The 20,632-nt window shown below is 39.1% G+C and overlaps 1 protein-coding gene across 1 annotated transcript; it reads right to left on the bottom strand.

Moving 5' to 3' along the window:
• Positions 1–606: 606 nt before the first annotated feature.
• WDR47 (WD repeat domain 47) lies at positions 607–17,220 on the bottom strand. The gene is made up of 14 exons (XM_003208639.4): positions 17,041–17,220; positions 15,467–15,550; positions 14,776–14,860; positions 12,369–13,171; positions 11,625–11,748; positions 9,158–9,336; positions 8,791–9,039; positions 8,107–8,182; positions 6,970–7,127; positions 5,292–5,461; positions 4,196–4,366; positions 3,642–3,773; positions 2,436–2,654; positions 607–1,967 (listed from the first exon to the last, which is right to left on the bottom strand). The coding sequence occupies exons 1-14, from the start codon at positions 17,196–17,198 to the stop codon at positions 1,825–1,827; spliced, it is 2,751 nt and encodes a 916-aa protein (XP_003208687.1). The 5' UTR covers positions 17,199–17,220; the 3' UTR covers positions 607–1,824.
• Positions 17,221–20,632: the final 3,412 nt, after the last annotated feature.

Genomic DNA, 20,632 nt, shown 5'->3' with positions numbered 1-20,632 from the left:
GAGCCAGCCGCAGAGCGAAACCGAGGCGGAGCTGCAGCAAGGCGGCAGGCAGCCGGCAGCTCTGCCCCGGCACGTGCGGAAGCTAAACATCGAGTGCGCGGGAACCGTACACCGCTGCGAGATGACGCAGCAATTCTTACCCTGCTGTTACTCTAGGTTACCATTTCCCTTCCCCACGCTCAGCCTACTGTTTCAGTCTTTCATAAATAAGATACCCCTCCCGCTCCCAGCTCAGACCTCCCAGGTGCTTTGCATACAAGCACAAGGCAGGTGCTCTCACACACGGACAATTCAGACTCCCAGAACATCCAGGACACGAAGTGATGTATAAATTGGGCACTCTCTAACAGCACAAGCTGTATTAATTCTCACACAGCTACTTTAGGAGTGAAGAAGCTAGTAGCTGCACGCACTCCTCCAAAGCAGCATCAGCTCCTCCGTCTGTGTCAGAACAAATTCACACCTCCAGTCTGTTATTAGTTAGCCCACTACAATCAGGTTCTCAGAAACAGTACAAAGACCAAATTCTAAGCGTGCACCAGCTCTTGCCAAATGGTTTGAGTAGCACTGAGGAATTACGTAAGAATCTCAAGCAGATAAGGTAGCTGCAGGTGTTGGAGGTCTTTATTGAGATTATAGCACAGATACACTTCTATATTTACCTTTCCACTTTTATACGATAGTTAAAAATGCTTTGCTACAGTGCACGTATAATTTAGTAATCAAGAGAATCCAAAACTTAGCTGCAGTTCAAATAAATAACCTAATGCTTAAGATTCAAATTTAAAAAGTAAAAGGAACTGTACAATATGAAAAAATATAACAATACATAAACATTCAAATCTAAAGTTCTGTAGAAATAAAACTAGTTCCCCATACATAAACAGTGCAAGAAATAAAATTCAGATAAGCTTCTGAACTGGGAATTTAAATTACTTAATTCTTAAATTATCATGCAGACATAGCATTTTAAGCCATGCTGGTTTCTATTATAGTGTTAATGGTATCCCTTTTACTTTTAGAACTGATATCCATTAAGTTCACTGTGACAACTGCTGCCAATCCACTCTCTTCTACAGTACATTATACACAGAGGTATTCTGTTGCATTCAGAAAGCAAAATATTTTATGTTTCTACAGGAAAAAAAAAAAAAATCACTATGTTACTGTTTTCCCCCCTCCAACATGTCAGCTTGTTGAAAACAATGTTATGTAGTAACAAGAGCAACATTTCCCCCTCTAGATGAAGAGAAAGAAAAGAGCATAATCAATATGTGGTTACCACCTAATCATCTTTGAAGTTCAGAGTTCGTTACTAAAAAAGTCGAAACGATGTTAAAAAGTCTGACCTCTTGATAAGAAGTGATGAATATAATAAATCTGAAAAAAACAGTGGAATATCTCATGTGTACATGGAAATACTTCGATACTGACTGGAAGTTGTTGATCAACTTAAGTTCCTCTATAAAATTTTCATTGAGGCAAAAACCAAGGAATGCAATTAATACCAAACTGTAAACACATCATTCATGTTACTTAGAGTGCACATGGACAATGAAAGTTCTTCTCAAACTTTGGCAACAAGACTACAATAGGTCACAGCAGCATGAGTTCACATGGAAGACTGAAAGCACTGCAAAAGAATATACTAAAAACACCAAGACCTCCTAGAAACCAGAAAAATCTGTGACAAGTGTCTCTTTTCAACACACTCTCCTACTCAACTGCTGCTCTCTGAATGCCTAATTATTATTACTTGGTTTTTACAGTTCTGTAGTCTCAGGTCTCTGTGCTTTAGCTGCATAGGTTGCCTTTAGTTGCACTCTAGCCGTTGTAGGTCCAAAGGGTTACAGTTCTGTCTGCTGACGACGACAAGAAGGAAAGATCTTGTGTATGCCATCTGCATTGAATAACTTTGTCCTTGTGCTCTCCTACCACCATAAGAGGAAGCTGCTTTGTGAGGTCTCCTACAGTAGAGGAACAGACATCATCAGTTATTACATGAATTTATATTCTAGCTCTTTATGATTTAATAAAACTTACAGGTGCATTTCACCTTATGAAGCATACTGGACCTCTCAACACAGACAGAGAAACGCAAACACACACCACAATGCAACTGAACAGTCTAGGGAAAAGTGCTAGGAAAATGTATGAAATACATCTAAACTCTTCACAGTAATTATGACAATACTTATGTTTTTCTTTTTAAAGGGGAAATTTTTTAAATGCTGTGCAAAAGTAAAGGCCAACTCTTCAGGCAATAGGATTCAATAGTTTTTACCGTTATCAGCTCCTTACCCCTTACCAACGTGATGACATTTCAAACACCTGAAATTCTGTTCTTTTCTTTCAAACCAAAACATTATCTTAGATTCAATCTCTGTAAGAAAAACGAACTGAAAATTAACCTAGCATCTTTTGTAGTATGTTACCTTGCAAGTCTGTCACCTTTATTTTCATATCATAAGATCCCGTGAGCAAGTAGTGAGCGCCTGGAGAGAAGCGCACAGAACGAACATCACTTGCATGAGGATGATAGCTTTGGACCATTCGCCCTCCTCGAATATCATACAACATGCAGCTGGAGTCCTCTTGTCCTGTAGCCAGGAGACGACCGCTAGGATCAACAGCTACTGAGGCTACAGCACTTCCTACAGGAGAAAAAACACAAACCATTGTATTTAAACAAGTGACAAAATGGGAATGTTATCACTTGTAGTCAGCCAGGATCATGATAGCCAGGATCACTGACAGAATGTCTGTCTGTCCAGGCATTATTGCATTCGCATCTTTGGGAAATCCCTGGTTTCTCTCTCTCTTTTGCAGTTGCAAAGGACTTCTCCTGGGTATACAGTTACTATCATTACTACAAACACATTTCCATTGCATCACCCATTGCTGGTGGCCACCTGTATGCAGGATTTGGCACCACGACATACGGACACACAGCTATTAGAGAGCATCCAAAGGAGGGCTACAAATGTGGGGAATCCAGGTCTGGAGGACAAGACACATGAGAAGCAGCTAAGGTAGGTTCAGGGTTTGTTCAGCCCAGAGCAAAGGCTAAGGGGAGGCCTCACGGCAACTGCAACTCCTCACAGGGAGTAGAAGGGCAGTGCTATTCTCTGCTCTCCATGACAGCAACAGGGATGAAGGGAACAGTGTGGAGCTGCATCAGATGAGAGTCAGGTGGGGGTCAAAGAACAGTTTTGCATCAGCAAGTGGTGGGTGTCAAACAGGCTGCCCAGGGCAGTGGTCACAGCCCCAAGGTGCTGGAGTTCAAAGAGTGTCTGGGACAATGCTCTCAAACATAGGGTTTGTGTTTCGGGTAGTCCCATGTGGAGCCAGGATTTGAGCTTGATCTTGTAGGTGTGTTCCCCTCAAGATACTGTATGGTTCTACATAGAAATATAGAATGCTAGCTTAATTTTTTTTTTTTTCCCCTTGAAACAGCTCATGCGTCTTGTGTTACTCTCAAGTACTTCAGGGCATGTTTGAATTTCACAAGGCAAAGTAGCACCAATGTTTCAAATATTTGTTTATTTTTAAGGAAAGAAACATAAATGACACCCTCATGCCTTCTATTAAAGCCTCTGTTTTAATGCAAGAAAGAGCAAAGGCAGAGAAGCAAATCTTACCTGTTCCATGAAACGTTGTTCCCACGACACGAACACAACTTGGTACTCTCAGATCCCAGAATCTTACAGTCTTGTCTTGGGATCCAGATGCGATCATCCAACCACTCCACGTATAAAGTGCTAAAATATGACCTGCGGAAAAAAAGGATTCAACATAATTAGTCAAACAATGAAATGTTACATTTCTGATGATATTTTTGCATTCAGATATTAAGTGATCCTGAAGAAAGTCTGCTGGTTCTGAAATAATAGTATAAAGGAATACTCAGCATTGCTCCTTTTCTGGAATGAAGTATGCACTTCTGCTACTAAGTTAACAGGATATTTAAAGAAAAAAAACAAACAACCAATCACCCACAAAGAAACCAACAAAAAAAAAAGTCAATCAAAAAGTCCAAAACACAAAAACAGCTATTCTTCCCCACTATCACCAGAGCAGTCTAGGGATAATTGAATTCTTGCTCACAGGAAAACACAAAGATGACATTTCAAAAGCAATTGTTACATGAATCTAATACAGACTTTTAAGATGGAAGATGGAATTAACAGCTTACCTGTGTGACCACTTAAAGCATGCAGACCTTGCCCTCTCTGACAGTCTGTTGTATATATATTACAATCTCCTGCTCCAGCACTTATTAAGATAGCACCACCACTTTCTGGTCCTTCCATAAAAGCAAGATCTCTGATTGTCCCATCATGCATACTGAATTCCAAATCTGGACCTGACATAACAAAAGCAATAATTAAAAGCAAGAAGACGAGGCATATTTGGTTTAGCAGTCAGTGCTGCAATCTTTAGAGCAGTTACAGTGACAACACAGGTTACTTCAGGCAATGGCAGCATACGATCTATTATAAATGTATACTTTCAACAGAACATTCCATTTGAGCTCAAGTAAAACCTTCAATAATGCTATTTTCACTGAGTGTTGCTTGAGATTCCTACCATTCTTAAAGTATAGCAAAAAAAAAAAGGAGATCATCTCCAGGCGAGGTTTACATAGTACAACTGTTTTTGTGAATTGTGGTGAAGTAACACAAATACAAAAAGGTTTTCTCTGCCAGGAGGAAAGGATAACTAAAACCTACACTAGACAAGTCAGCCCGAGTTCAAAATAAAACACAGCCATATTCAGAATATTGGTTGTTAGGGCAAGGCAAACAAAGTAGTATCTGTGCAAAAGAAATACCAGATTTCTACAGAGAAACAGATGACAACAGAAGAACTAGGCGAGGAAAAGGGTAACTCAAACTGGAAATAAACTGGCAATTCTCACAGACTGGAGCTGGTAAGAACATTCAGCTATTTACCAGTATCTGAAAACAAGTTTCAGATGGCAGCACAACGTCACAGAATATCCAGATCAAGGACAAAATGAAAGCAAACAAACAAAACAAAGAACAACCCAAACTAAAACAAAACTCAAAGATACTCCCTATACAACACTCTCAGTGTCCATTTTCTTAACGAAGAACACAGTGAGAATAGATAAGAGAAGGGACTACATTCATTCACTTATTAGAAACATTACAGCAAAACTTAAGAACATAACCTAAATAATTTAAATGGTCTTAAGTAGTGGATGAATCATCTAAAATTACTTATTTACACACACGTGCACACACACACACACACACACACACTACCTGTTGCATTGCATGTTTCAGCATTAAAAGGCAGTACTTTCACATATTTATCATTAGAACCAGTAGCCAGCAACTGTCCACAGGGACTCCAGGCCACACAGTAGATAGATCCTTTATGATGCTTATTCCTTTTGAAGCGAACTACTGGTTGCTTAGGAGTATTATAAGCACTGAAAAATAGCAAAAAAGAAGTGTTAATTGTAAGGAAAATTAAGTGCTCTGTAAATAATTGAAATAGTTTCCTACACATTAATCCTGCTTGAGAAAGAATCAAAAGAAAGTTACTTTAAGAATCTTCTTTGTCCATTAAATGAAAAGTAGTAAGAAAAAAAAAAACAAACCAGCCTTTCTAGCACCTATATATACATCATACATTCAAAGCAAAGAAACTAGATCAGCTTTACATACAGCAGAAGTAAGAACAGTCCAATTAAAGTGGACTTAAATTCCCACTCTTTCAATTGAGGATTTCCCTACGTTATTTCTCTGCTCCCCTAGCAGGAAATAGTCCAGTGCTTAAAATACACTACTGCTGTATCCAACATCAACATTCGCTGCAGTAACATCAACAACAGAAACTCAGCAAATTTAATCTCAACTGAGAAATTTGAAAAACATACTGTAGACACCTGATAATAATGGAACAGAGGAAAAAAAAATCAAACAAAACAAAAGCAGGACCATTAGTTTGCATTCACAGAAATAGCTTTTTGGAAAAACCAACCATCTGTCTGAAGTCAGACTGTTTTTTGGCAGACTGAGCAAAGCAAAAGACCAGTTAAGATGAACAAGTACATGTTCAAATGAACAAAGTCTCTGCATTCCTTTGATATCCATACACATTATGTCTCTTGTTGGAACAGATGCATGCACTTCTCACAAGAGACCAATGCTGCAGAGTCAATCTAATCTTTCCCAGTAGTTAGAACAGTAAGTTGTGTGAGCAGAGACTAATTAGTTCATAGTAAATTGCCTGTCCTACTAGAAACACTGGTGCTGTTTACCAACCAAGGAGAGAATATTTGGGCTTCAAGCCCAGCAAGTCAGTCTGCACTGACTATGAAACAGAACTGTGTAGACTTAGCTGATATATTGTCAATAAGTATTTTAGAATTAAACTTCAAAGACTTTTAGACCAATTAACTACAAAGACTACTTACTGATTTACTGCACTATGTTTAAGGAGAGAGAATGGGTGGAAATACTCAGATTACCTACTGAACACTGTAAAAGCCTGAACATGAATCCTAAACCATGTGTCCTTGTAGCTCCTTCTGAAACTGTCAGGTTTTAGATACCTGGGCTTCCCCTCTGCTCCAAGAAAATCATGTTATTGGAGCAGGGGCAAGAAGATGATTGAGATGGCAATATTTACTTCTAGGAGAAAACCCCAGGGTATTAAAAGCAGACATAGAAGCCCACCCACTAAAGTAAAATAACACTTTTATAAGGAAAAGTTGTTGCACAGCAATGTATCTAGCATGTAATGGAAGAGCAAAAACTAGTCCACAAACGCATAAATACTTCAGCAGACTGTTTTGGTTTGGCAGTTCAAGATTGTAATGAAAAACTGCACTATTTACAACAGCGAAATAAAGGAATGAAGCATAAAGGTATCAGTAGCTACTGAAGAAAGAAATACTATCACACAGGAAAATAAAGTTACAATCTTTCTTACCTTGGGTCAATTACCTCTGGGTAGGCACACACTCGCAAGGTTTTAGAGTTGGAGCCAACAGCATATAAACTCCCGCTGGGATGAAAGGCAACAGCTCTGACAGCTTGTGTGTCTTCTAGAGTATTAATGCAAATGAACTGCTTTTTTGATTTGTCATCCTACATAGAATGATGACAGTCAAATTAGGTTCTTAAAGCAAACCAGATGTTGGAAAGTGGGCTTGATTGTTGAAATAATGGTTATAAGTTACTCTGAAAAATGTATTAAAAAGCAGTAGCACCAGACTAAATTCAGAGTTTGGAAAAACAATGTTTATTCCTGGTCAGTGAATGACACTCTTCAGAAAATTCGTTACTACAATTCACTCCTAAGCTGACATTAGATTACATTTCTCATCCTCCCCCCAGGACACCAAAAACTATCTTCCTTAAAAGCCCAACTCCAAAGTCTGGTATTACAATTAATTTCTACAAATACACATCTAATCCAGTTGAAACTCGTAAGGGGAGCAAAGCTACCAACTGAGCTGCTGCTCAGAACTACTTGTGCCATATTTTAACATTTGACATCTAGAGTACCATGACCAGTGCTTGGCTCCACTAAGATGACCAAGGGAGCGGAGCTTTCCTTGTGCAAAGAGAGACTGAGGGGGTTGGGACTGTTCCAGGAGAGAAGAGCTTGAAGGAGGCTGGGGTCAGTGGATTTAATCAATGAGTATAAAAACCTGACAGGCGAAGTAAAGAAGACAGAGCAATGGTACCCAGCACAGGACAAGAAGCAATGGGCACAAACAGAAATACAGCAAATTACATTTACCTGTTTCTGTTGTTTTAAACAGAACACACAGAGTGGTCAAGCATGGAAACAGGCTGCCTACTAAGGCACAGAGTCTTAATCCTTTTCAATACATAAAACCCTACTGGAACTGGCCCTGAACAATCTACTGCCATTGAACTTTCCCTGAGCAGCCATTGTGGACTCGTTTTTCAGAAGTCCCATCCACCCTCAATAGTTCTGTGACACTAAGTATTACATTCAGTCTAACCTTCTATTAACAATGAGAGAATGTCACATACTCAGGATCAAGCACTGAATCTTGCAAAATCACACACTGTACAAGACAGTAAGAAAACTCACCTCATCACCTCTTGTCCTATTTAGATTCCCTGAGGAGTCTTCCAACTGTGGTTGAGTGACAGCATGTTCTGACACACTGTTTTGATTTGATTGAGAGTTGAAATGCACAACAGAAAAAAAAAGAAGAGGAGGGAGATTTGTTTGTAAGCATCTCTGGACTAAAGCTGCAGTCATACTGAGAACTTACATCACATTAAACTATTATTTTTACAAGAGGTTGTCATCTTTTGGGCAGCTCCAGGAATTGAACAAGTCAAAAATTCAAGAAATAAAATATTTTCTTTCATGTTATAATACACACAAAACATACGTGGTAAAATAGTTTCTGCTTTTACGTTGGCATTCATTTTACAGAGGAAATCCAGTAGCCACCCCATTTATTTTGTATTTCAGAAGCTTAGTAGAACTACAAAATAAATAGGAATTACACAAATAATATGGAATAAGAGGTGTGAAATAAAAATTAAACATAAAATAGAAGCCATCACAAATAACCACCATTTCACCTATGTCAAGAATTTATTTTAAAATTCGTATAAAAGTATCTAGACAATAGGTCATGAACCATATATCCCCAACTCAAACAACAAATCTGTTTGGTATTGAGAAGTAAATACAAACTGCTATTCCCACAGTGCTAAGAGAAGGGAATTTCCAGTCTTAAGCGGGTATCAAATAACTTACATTTGATTTCCCTGCACAGGTGACTCTTCAGGAAAGGGTATCTGATTAGCTGATCCACGCTTTCGAGGAGTGCTTGTGTTAACACTTTGGCCATCAGTTGGCATCCTCTGAGGAGCATCTGATGTAATGTTACTTGCTAGACTGGTAGATGCATTCCCTTTGCTCCCATTGCATTGCTGGCTAAGTGTTTGTACATCATTTCCAAGACTGTCCATACCTATATTTAATTCTCCTAGCTTCTGGATAGACCTAATTAAAAAAAAAAAACACAACAAAAAACAGAAAACAAAGCTAGGTTAACATGCAAACTTGCAGACTTATGTGAATGGCTAGAAAGAAATGGACAAGAGTAACACACATCCCAAACCTGTTAAGAAACTGCTCAGTAAGATTCTGTTGCTGGTCAGCTCCATCTTCTTGATTTACACCACCTTCCAGCAACATCTGCTGATATAATTGACGCTGTTGCTCTTTTTGTTCTAAGTGCTGCTGGTAACGTAGCCTTTGTCTGTAGTATTCTTGAAACTGCTCTGTTGAATCACGAAGCTTAGAAAATAAGAATAGTTATTTGCAGTACTTAAGCTATACTCACTCACTGGTTCACTAGTTCATTACAGGCATCAGAAGATCAGCAGTACTTTCATTTTTTCTAGAACAAAATACAATTTCCTTACTAAAGAAGGAAATCACTGTCATACTGTGTTGGTAGTGTTGGAGTACTGCCTATGTGCTTATTTCAGGACAAAACTGCTCTTGTCCATAAAACCTCCAAAGTACTAATTAACATCAAAATAAACAGGTCATCAAAAGGTGAAAAGAAAAAAAAAATACACTAAACAAGCTACATTCCAAATTCCAATTCATATTTTCAATATCATTTCAGTATTTTCTGCTGTGTGGATTCCTCTCTGCAATCAGTCTGCAGAACAGATTTCTATCTCCCAGCGATCAACAATAAAAAATAGGATGTAGCACCTCTAGGCTAAACAAATACTTCAGCTTCCTTTTCCTTGTCTCTGCACATTTATGTACTCTCTTCAGTTTCCCCCACTACTCCCTGTCTTCTGCACTCACTGCCTGCCACTAGCTCCCAAGGACTTCCTGCCTTCTGCACTCCCTCCCTCTGTTGCTCTGAATGTCACCATCAAAACCAGCTGAGAACAAATTCAAAAAGAACAGTGAAACACACAAAGCCAAAAGCACTTCAGTCCAAGACCTAAGTATTATCAATAATGACGTGCATTTTCTGAAAAGTGAAACAATATTTTTACCAACTGGAAGAAAAAAGTAGTAGTAGCAATAGGCAAAAAAGTTCCTCATACTTGTTAGGTTTCCTCAAGATGAGAACTTGGAAATTATCTTTGAAAGCTTAAGAAGCGTTCCACCTATTTCAAATATATGGCCCATTTCCAAATTGCTAGTTAGCATCCTTATAAACAACAGACATACTCCAGACCACACTTTTTTCATAACTAATACTTATTTGCTGCAATTGGATCAAATTCCAATGATACAGAATCCAAAACCTAAACATGTTGTATAGACGCTCTATAGTATAAAACCTGGCTTTTAAAAATCAATCTTTCCCAGAACAACACAAATAAGAACTAAGGAGACTTGAAAGAATTTCTTATTCACACAGATAAACACACAGCAATAACACACACAAAACCAAACATGAAGAAACTGGCTTGGATATTACTTTGTTATTCACTTGTGTATAATAGCCCAGCCAACATTTTTACCTACAGAGTAACATCTCCTGCCTTTGTTCTCCCCCATAAACTCTGCCATGGTTTTCTGACTTTTGAGGACTGCTCTGCCATGTGCCTAGCTAAGCTCTTTCCCCTCTCCCTTTCCTTATTCCCAGCCTGTATAAATAACGTCACTGCAGCAAAGAGGTTACTCAGCAAAGTCCTTGAGTGGAGCCAAATCCTCACATTTAGAGGATTCTGTTAATCCCCTCACAGCCCCATTGCCCCACTCAATCACCCAGAGTCTACACTAAACTAGCCCTGTTAAGACTGGACTGGTTTTCAGTGCCATAGAGATGTCAAAAGTTTATTTAAGAAAATCAAACTGGAGTCTACAAACCAAACAAAGTACTTGATGTTATTTCTTCACTCAAACACTTAGTACAAATATTCAGGTAAGAATACATTGTTATTGAACTAAGAGGCAGATATTTAGAATTGTGGAAAGCAAAAAGAATGGAAACTTCATCCCTTCCTACTGAACTGCTATTTCACCTTCCCCATACTGACATTATAGGACAGGAAAAAAAGTCAAGGTCCAAAGCTTTCAAGCTGTTTTTTTGTTTGTTTTTTAAAAACAAAAGGTTATGCTACTAGATTCTGGACAGCAAAGATACATTCAGTAGGGATTTATTTGATATTCATTACTCTGTGCTCTAGACTAACTACACACGATTGCCCCTGAAACTTGACACTAACACCAACACTGCAAGCTACCCTCTAGATTCCTGGCTAAAACACTAAAAGGATTCTTAAGCATTGTTTAATCTAACATTGCTGACTTAGAGCTCTGCAAAATTTAAGTTACATGCAAGAGTTCAGCAACACTAATGTGAAAACGTATTCCCTGGGTGCACTACAGACTTAACTGACAGCAGAACATTTTACAATGAAAAAAAAAAACAAGTGTCTTATCTAAGATGGAATATTGTAATTTAATTTGTTAACACCTCTTAAAAAAAGCCACCAAGACTGAAAACTTTACTGTCATGCATGAAGTTCTCAACACAAAAAGCAAATTATGAACATATCAGAACACAGCTCCAAAGGCTTCATTATTTTTCAATGAACAGGCAGTACCTCATTTTTCTCTTGTTTGGCCGAACCCTGACTCTGCGCTCCAGTGACTGGCTCATTTTCTGGAACTAAACTCTGGGACAATGCCTCGCTGCCAATGGGATGCTGTGGCTCCACAGGAGTATCACTTCTCACAGCAACATGAAAAAGAAGAGTAATTGAGAAAAGATATGAGTAGAAAGTCCCCTGGTAAGAAGAGGGAAGTAACATTCTAGAGTAAAAGCTATAGGAGTTAAGCAATCTCAAACTCCAGCTATTAAGAGGATGGTAAAACCAAACATTAAACCAGATCATTCAGAAATGGCAATAACTCTTTTCAAGATAAACATCGACTATATTTAGTTATTTGCAGTACCATGACCCAAGTTTACATACACTGAGAATGGAATAACAAAGATGGAGTTACATCTATCTGACAAACAGCCTATCATTTATCAGTGAGGAAAAAATTCAAAATATTGAACACAACCTCTACTACATAATCAGAACATAAATTTGTATTTATGCTATAACTTCCATTTTCTGTACACCTAAACTCCAAGAAAATCCTGCCTGAACCCAAAAGGCTCACAACCAAATGTGAAAATCTGATTATAATCATAAATGCACGAGGAATAAAAACCCTTGTCTACCGAGTTTTACTTAACTAGCCATTGAACAACCAAGGTAAGTTTCAACATTATACTTACGTCCAGAAATATGACGAGTGTAATTTTAACCTAAGTAAAAAACTGCAGTTGCACTTACCGCTCAGGTGACTCCTCAAAAATGCTGTGACACTCAGTATTCTCCAGCATAAGGCTTCGGCTGAGGTTCTGTACTCCAGGATAATGGAAATTAGCAAAGGAGTGCGACATGGGGGAAGTTTTGGTCCCGAGGTCTGTGATGCGCTTCTCATGATTGGTTAACCCGCAGGACAGCCCGTCTAAGGCAGGGTTTAAGGAGCGGGTCATGTAAGCATCAGCTGACTGAGGCCGCCTCATTGGGGATGAGGGGTATGGAGAGAGTTTGCTAATAAGAGGTGTCAAAAGGTCAGCATACGCAGCTTTTGTAGGCTTGAGGAGTTTATCAACATGAATATTAAGCATCTTTTGTTCAAAAGCACAAGAAAAAACAGTAGCTGGCAGGTTCTGTAGCCACGATAATAAGCTAAGGTCCAAATCATCACACCCATTACCACATAAGAGATCGATGCCCAGCAATACTTCACTTTCTGTAATTTCTTCTCCTGTTGCTTTACTCTGACAGAATTCCACACAACATTCATAAAGCAATCCCTTCATTACAAGCTGAAATAAACGATTGTTACTTGCTTTGAAACCAGCCTCGCTCAGTTTCCTATCAGCGGGAATGAACTCTGCCACCATGACACAAGCTTCTTCAAAGCAGTGCACCCGAGCTGTGCTGGGATTCCAGTCTTTGAATTCTGCATGGTTGGTCAAGCGAGGCAACGTGAGCAGCAAGCAGAGTTTGCTGTAGTCTTCCTTAGAGGGGCAATATTCTTCTAACGCATGTAGGCACTGCACAGCCTCTCGCATTGTGAATTCCAGCTACAGAAATATTCAAATGAACAGAGTAGCTCATAGTACGTGTGCTTCTATAGTTAGCAGAAGAAGAATGTGCAGTGGCAGGATTTTTCCACTACCATTCCTTTATTAATATTACTGTTTCTATTTAAGCAAAATAGCATACAATATTTTAAGTCCAAAATTGTGGATGCAAATGCATTTACAAAGTCAAATTCCTGGATGTTTATACTTCCTGAAATCTCCACCTTCTGCCCCATTCTTACTCTTATTTTCTACAGATCTATGGAACTTTCACATCACCACAGATTTTGCAGGCTTAAAATTTCACATCTGCAGCTAAACAGCTTCAACTCTATTGCAGAACAGAAGGTTACTTCCATTCTCAGGGCCAACTCCATATACGTATATTTTTCCCCCTAAGTCTATGGAAAGCTATCAGCATAAATTATAAAAAGTGGCATATTTCTCTAGTTTCTAGTTATTAGCAAATTTAATTTGTCTTTTATATTAATGTTTTCTGTTTTCCAATCAGGAAAACATTAAAAGAACTTAAAAAAGTTAACCTCCACAGATAACATCTCTATATGAACATATGGCTTTTAGTAGAAAGCTTATTGAAACTAAAAGTCAGAAAAACACATTAAATACACCTAACTCAGTATCTTCAGTTTAAAAAATTAAAAAAAAAAACAATCAGTAAAATCCTACCTTCGCTCCCTAGCACATTCTCAATGTACAAGCCTTTTACCCACAAATGTTTACACATCTGGTAACATTCAGCACAAAAATAAGAAATGGATTTGACTATCTTCTCCTCCATTATCTAATCACAGACTGATTACAGGAGAAGCGTGTGATCCCTTTACAGCACTTACTTCAAGCTTTCTCTACATTGTCAAAAGACGACTCTGTAGTATATGTAGTGAGACAGAGAATTCAAGTTAATTCAGTTCTCAAAACAAAATCAGTTTTCCGAGAACTACTGGAATCCATCATTTTTTTCCATATGATAACCTTTGTGTTAGAAAATTACTACTCCTGTATTACTAACACAAATGAGAAACTCTGATTAAGTCCACAGTCGGCACGCCTTTTCTGTCACTTGGATTTACCATTCATGGCTCCATACTGAAAATCTAAGTTCACAGCTCCTTCTGTTTGCTTATTTAATTCAATCAGTCCTTTGTGACTGCATCTGTTGCCATCAAAGAAACAACAGCATCTTTTCTCTTTAAAAGCAACAGAAAAGAAGGTTAAGATCAATTTCATCTCTCATTTGGACCTGACTCTGACAATAAATTTCCCTGCTTCAGAGCCCTCCTGAAAAAGAGCACTGTTCTTTAGCATAATGGCCTAAAGTAAATTTCAAGACCAAAAGATGACATATGGTCACTGATCCATACTGCCACGTTTCAAGCAACCCTTGCATATAAAATTGTATTTGAGACCTGAGAATCACATTCACTTCCAAAGGACACCAATTAGTTTGTCCATTATTTATGAAACCATTTGGTAATAGATAGAATTTGGGTATTCAGTCTGGGAGCATTTGTTTTTCTTTTAATTAGACCACGTGAATAAGTTTCTTGCCAATACAAAATTCCCCAAACAAAGACAGATCTTACATGCTGAGGCTCATCTTCTGCTGACATTGCATTGTTTACACATAAGGCCTCCAAGAACTTCTGCTTCATAATTATGTAACGAAATCTGCAGGCAAGTAGTGAAACATTACCCATCTTGATCCAGTAGCTCAGTATTCTTTTAGAAACAAGCAACGTAATTTCACAGCTATTTTTTGATTTAGGGATAGAAATGACTGCGTTAAGAAACTCTGATCAAAGTTTAACAGAGTTGTAACCACAAAATTTTAGTAGGACATGTTCTTCTTCAGTCACTGCTTTCAAAAATAACACATTGAAAATATTTGAAGGGTCATAAGGGGATAAAAAAAAAAAGTAAAGCAAGCACACTTGTTTCTTAAATAAAAACACATCCAAATGTAAAAGAACAGTTCAACATGCAGCACTGCATTCCAAAGATGTAAAGCAAATGAAAGCCCAATACACCTTCTGTGCACATGGCTTTTTAACTCCAAGTTTAAATAACACACCCACATGCAATTAGGAACTGCATACAGGATGGACACACACACGCGCACACACACACACACACACACACACACACACACACACACAGAGTTAAAAACTGAAACCTACTGTTTCCATAAAAAATATTTAATTTCTTGTATTATTCACAACCACTCCCAAAAACAATGTAACTCATACAAAGAGACAGAGATATATTCTATTCTACCTTTTCTTGTCGAATTTTTCCATACATTCGAGAGGCTGAATAAATTGAAGAACCTCGTCCCACTGACCATCAAGAATCAACTGTCTAATAAGAGAAAAACAACGACACTGCTTTCATTTCACCAGACAAGCACATCTTTCTAAGCAACCAGCTTAGAAAGCTATACACTTAAATGACAGCTGGATATTTAAACATAAAACAGGTGATCAATCTGTTTGGAAAAATTAATGCTTTGCACATATGTTAAAATGACCGATACAGTAAAACATAAATCTCAGTATTGTGTGAAAAAAAAAAAGTAATTCATGCAGGTTCAAATAGTGATGCTTTTAAAGACATATCAATGAAGATGAAATGGTCCTGCGTTTCCTGCTTTACTTGTAATTCTTATTGGGTACTCTTCAAGCAAGAAATTTTAATTAAATACATTTATTTAAGGAAGACACTGCTGAATTGAAGCGGACTTAAAAATATGTTAATTTTAACTGTATAACTGTATAAATAATAACTGTATAAATACTGTTGGATCTATTGTTATGCAAAGGGGTGCAGAGCACGTATATTAAGAATATAAAAGCAACAGCTTGGAAATAACTATGCTACGTGGATAGTGTGCTATGTTGCACAAGAGGATTACTTCAACTCCCAATGCACACCATACTCCCTTAAAGTCCAGTTCTAGAAGGAAAGGCCGCATTCCTCGTTAGTTGCATAGTCTGAATTAACTAAGAATGAAACAAACAAGTATTACTAAGAATTTCAATCTCTTTAGTTCTTCTTTCATTTTATCCCAGTAACTGTAATCTCACTGAAAGAGAAGCTACGTGAGAAAATCTGTTCAGTAATTTATGTATTTAGATACTAAGAATAACCAGATAAATTATTTCCTCATGTTTTCACAAAGTTATTAAACACCTCAATGATATTTCATGTCATAGGAGACTGCAATGCTGAAGAATTACAGTGCATCTACAGTAACTGCTTTTAATAATTCAGAGGACAGTACAACTAATGGTAAATGACACAAACTTCCATGCCTTAATGAGCACACGTACTTTATTCCAGATCATAGTACTAGTAGACTGTAAGAATATTTTATTTGTATCTGGAACCAATCAAGACATGCTCATTTTCACGTGACATAATAAGCAGATAACAACAGATCACTGCTGCTAGAAGATCTTGCTCTCCCATCTCCTGCACAGGTGCTTCACCCAACTTAGCCCTTGCTGACACTGACACGTGTTAAGACTCCTTCCCACTTTCAATTCATTAGCACGTCAGGAAAATAACTAAGTCCAAATGAATGAACATGTGAATAAACAAGAAAACAAACAAACAAACCTAACTCTAGAGCCTATGTGGATGCTTAGTCATTTACATTAAGTAGTTCATTGAAGGAATTTTTTAACTTCAGAGATAGAACACAGAACAGGGCTGGACCACACAACTGGGATGAGAAGCAGAAGAACAAGACAAGAACTCCCGTTTAGTGTCATGGAGCTGCCCGTGCAAACATAGACCAGCAGTATCCTTTCATACACGTGGTACTGAAGCACAGGAGAAAGGCCTACCTTAAGAACAGCATGTCATCTGAAAACAGGCCATTAATGACCCCGCTTTCTTTCTCAAGTGCCAGCATACTGATATGAAGCTTCCTTGAGTTCAGAAAATCTAGTATCAGTTTAATTATTTCAGCTTCTTTAACATTCACTGTTTCTTCAGCCGTCATGATGGCAGCCTGAAAGGAAAGAGAATTTCAGAGATGATCAATATCTTTTTATGTTTGCTTAACAACTGTTGACTACTCAGATTTCCTCCATAGTTTTAGAGGACAGAACACTGCAGCATTACAAAAATAAAAATCAACTTCGAAGTTTTGTTTATTCAGGATGTCAGTTATAAGGCCTCAAGTAAGACTAACACCGCACCTTTACATTTCTTCTCTATGAATAGATAAGGTCCAGAGAAACCAGTCTACCAAGAAACCAATCCCACTGCAGTAGAAGCACTGTATGTGAAACTGCACCTCACTATTTGCCTTTCAGAGAAGTTCAAAAAGCATAGAATTCGCCAGCTACTATGTACTATCTAGACATCTTACATATAAACTTAAAACCAGATTTGTTAGAAACACATACAAAAAATGAAGCACACTAAAAAGCACAGTGAGTTCACACCTCAGCCCCCTTTTTTGAAGCTGTAAATGAAGGTCTAACCAAAGCTCTCTATTATCCCTCTAAAAGGACACCTATTTCTGTCTGCATGCTTCATGAACAATCTAACTCTGCAAATCCAAGACAGCCCAACTCAGCCGCTGACTGCTGGAGCCCCCCATTCACTCACCTGCCTGCTCTCAGCCCCTCCTCAGCACCATTCCCTTCCGCCACTGGGGCAGCTCTGCCACTGGGGCAGCTCTGCCACCAGCTTGTGCCTGGGAGCAGCTCAGGCTGCGAGGAGCTCTCCTGCCACCCCCTGGCACCACAAAAGGGCCAGGCACCAACTCAGCGCCTGCCCGCTCGCCTGGGAGGCACAGGGGCGCTACTGCTGACGTGTGGAACCAGCACAACCACACCTTCTGGTAGGAGCAAAGCTGTAAAATGACTTAAATGGATTACAAGAGCATACAAAAACAAGAAGCTGGTATCAGTGATGAGCCCCCAGCAGGAAGCCGTATCCCCAGAAATGAGCTAAGTAGAATGAAAGCAATCAGAAAAACAAACACACAGAGCAAAGCGTCCGCCGTAAGAAGTGACAATACCCTAATTACTCCCTAGAGATGAGGAAAAGATACAAATACTCCAGTGAAACTGATAAACCAAGGCTACTGAACATCAAGGAATTAAATAAAAAAAAATAGGCATAAAGAAAGAGTTTTCTTCTTCATTTTTCTTATGACCACATGCCAACTTTTTTCCAATGAGGATTTTGCCAAAACGTCTGCTTGGGAACACATTTGACGATAGCAGCACAATTTATTCTGGAGCACCAGAGACCTGGCTGTGCCAGACACAAATGGCCTTCTTACAGCAGCTGGGTTTGACTCTCACTGCAGTCACTCCAGTCACCTGCAATTTGGATGGGCTCTGGGCAGACACACCCAGAGACTGCGCACCCACTCCTGGCTGTGAAGTCAAGGGAAAAAATTAAGACCTGGCTTTCTGCAGGAAAGCAAACAGATGGACGGACAACAGACAAACCTAGAGCCAGCATCTTTAGCGAAATGCTCTTTCCTCACATTTTAGCACCATTTTTATTTCCCTATTGGCAATCGGGTCAGGATTTTTGGCCCCAGAAAAAAATTCAATTCCATCCTCGTAGACTGGAAAAAAAAAGGAACACAAATTTAACCAGGAGTTTAGCATTAACATCTTCAATCCTAGCCTCATCTAAAGCTTTTACTTTGCTTTATTGCATTGGCAGTTGCCTGAAACAACTTACATGGCTTCCTTAGCAAACAACCGAGTGAAGCTGAGCCAAACCTGTACTGAACCTCACATCAGGAAACCACCTGCACAGTTCAGGCTAATACTCCCTTTGAAGCAAGGAACATCCACTCCCCTGCCTTCTCTGCTGCTGGATCCATCGAAGTCTGCTCTAAATAGGAGGTCACCCTATAGGCCTTCAAGATTACCTTCAATTATTTCCATAAGTTCTAAAACTTAAGTTCTTTCTCTTCGCTTATATTCCCCACATAAATTGGATAAAGGATGACCAGCACCCCCCCATTTCATGTGGAATGAATAATGGCACCTCTGGCATCCTGCTAAGAAAAGGCAAACATGTAGTTTGGATGCTGATCCTCAAAAGACAGTTTGAAATGTACCAGTAAGCTCATAAATCAGCAAGATTATGAAAACACCGCACATTTGGTGTCAGAGCAACATTCCTATCAGACATGCAGACAGAAAAGAATGGTAAATCTATTGAAGAAGGTTCTTCACTTAATAGAAAGCTTTTTTAGACTGATGAGCCCAGACTTCCCTGCATTATGCTGTCAAAATAATCAACAGTGCTGTAACACCATCATGACATCACAGCTATATATAGTTTTACACATGACATTGTGAAGTCAGTCAGTTTTTCTAACAATCAATGTGAACGTAACAATAAATAAAAATCAAACATCAGGGAAACTCAAGATTAGAGCTCAGCTGCATCTTTGGTCATCCCACTGCTTTCTGCCAGCACATATGGTAACACAGCGTCACAATCTGATCAGCTCTAGCACTAATTCTGAGGAACAACCAAAGCATAGTATTAACCTGAGGTATAAGTGATGATAAAGGAGTATTAAAGTATTAAAATTTCAGTGTCCTCTGCTGACAAAGTACCTGTTTTTCTTGCCCGATCTTTTCATAGCAGCCCATTCCAACATCTGTCCCCACTCTAAGTCCCCATAACCATCTCCTAAATAAACCAATATCAAGAAAAACAAAAAAAAATCCAACCAGCCTTCTTGCCACTCCGGTGACACACCTTTTCTCTGCTTCCAACACACAAGATGCTCTTTAGATGAGCTCTTTGGAACGTAACTTATCTACTCCTATGCTTCCCAGAGAAAGCTTTCACTCTTGTTCTGCTCTTACTCGTGTTCTAAGCACAAACCAACTGCATTAACTGCCCCACGGCATTACAAGCGCCTTGTTTTCTAAGGAACGTAAACAGGCACGTAAGTACACACTACTTTGTGAGAATGCTTGCAAACTAGGAAGTGATTTTGGGATAGTCTCTAAGTTACTCTTCTTAGAAGAAATTTAATTGTATCTGCACTCACATGACAATTACAGCAAGGCCTGACATTGTGAAATACAAATGAGTTGTCAAACTCCAAACAAGCATTACTCCTTTGTCTTCATCCCCTCCCAAACGGGCCAGCAGCACACAACGTGCCCTCACAGAGCTTGGCTGGGAATTCCAGTACTTCTTCCTTGTATTTCTGGGCATTTCAGCACCGCGCAGAGCCAATGCCGGGGGGCGGCGTTCAGCGCTTCCACACCACAACGCAACGGAGAACGCGAACGACTCACAGAGCAAGCGAACGCGTTTTGACTACAGCGCACCTGCTCTCAGATCGCCTTTATTCGTCCCTACACGCGCCGCCAGGCGGACGCCCCTCAGCCGGCGGGCAGCGGCACGGCGCTCCGTCGCACAGTGCCCAGGAGT

This window comes from Meleagris gallopavo, chromosome 10 (genome assembly GCF_000146605.3).
Source record: "Meleagris gallopavo isolate NT-WF06-2002-E0010 breed Aviagen turkey brand Nicholas breeding stock chromosome 10, Turkey_5.1, whole genome shotgun sequence".
NCBI classification, from domain to species: Eukaryota; Metazoa; Chordata; class Aves; order Galliformes; family Phasianidae; genus Meleagris; species Meleagris gallopavo.
This window is presented reverse-complemented; position numbering and strand designations above follow the sequence as displayed.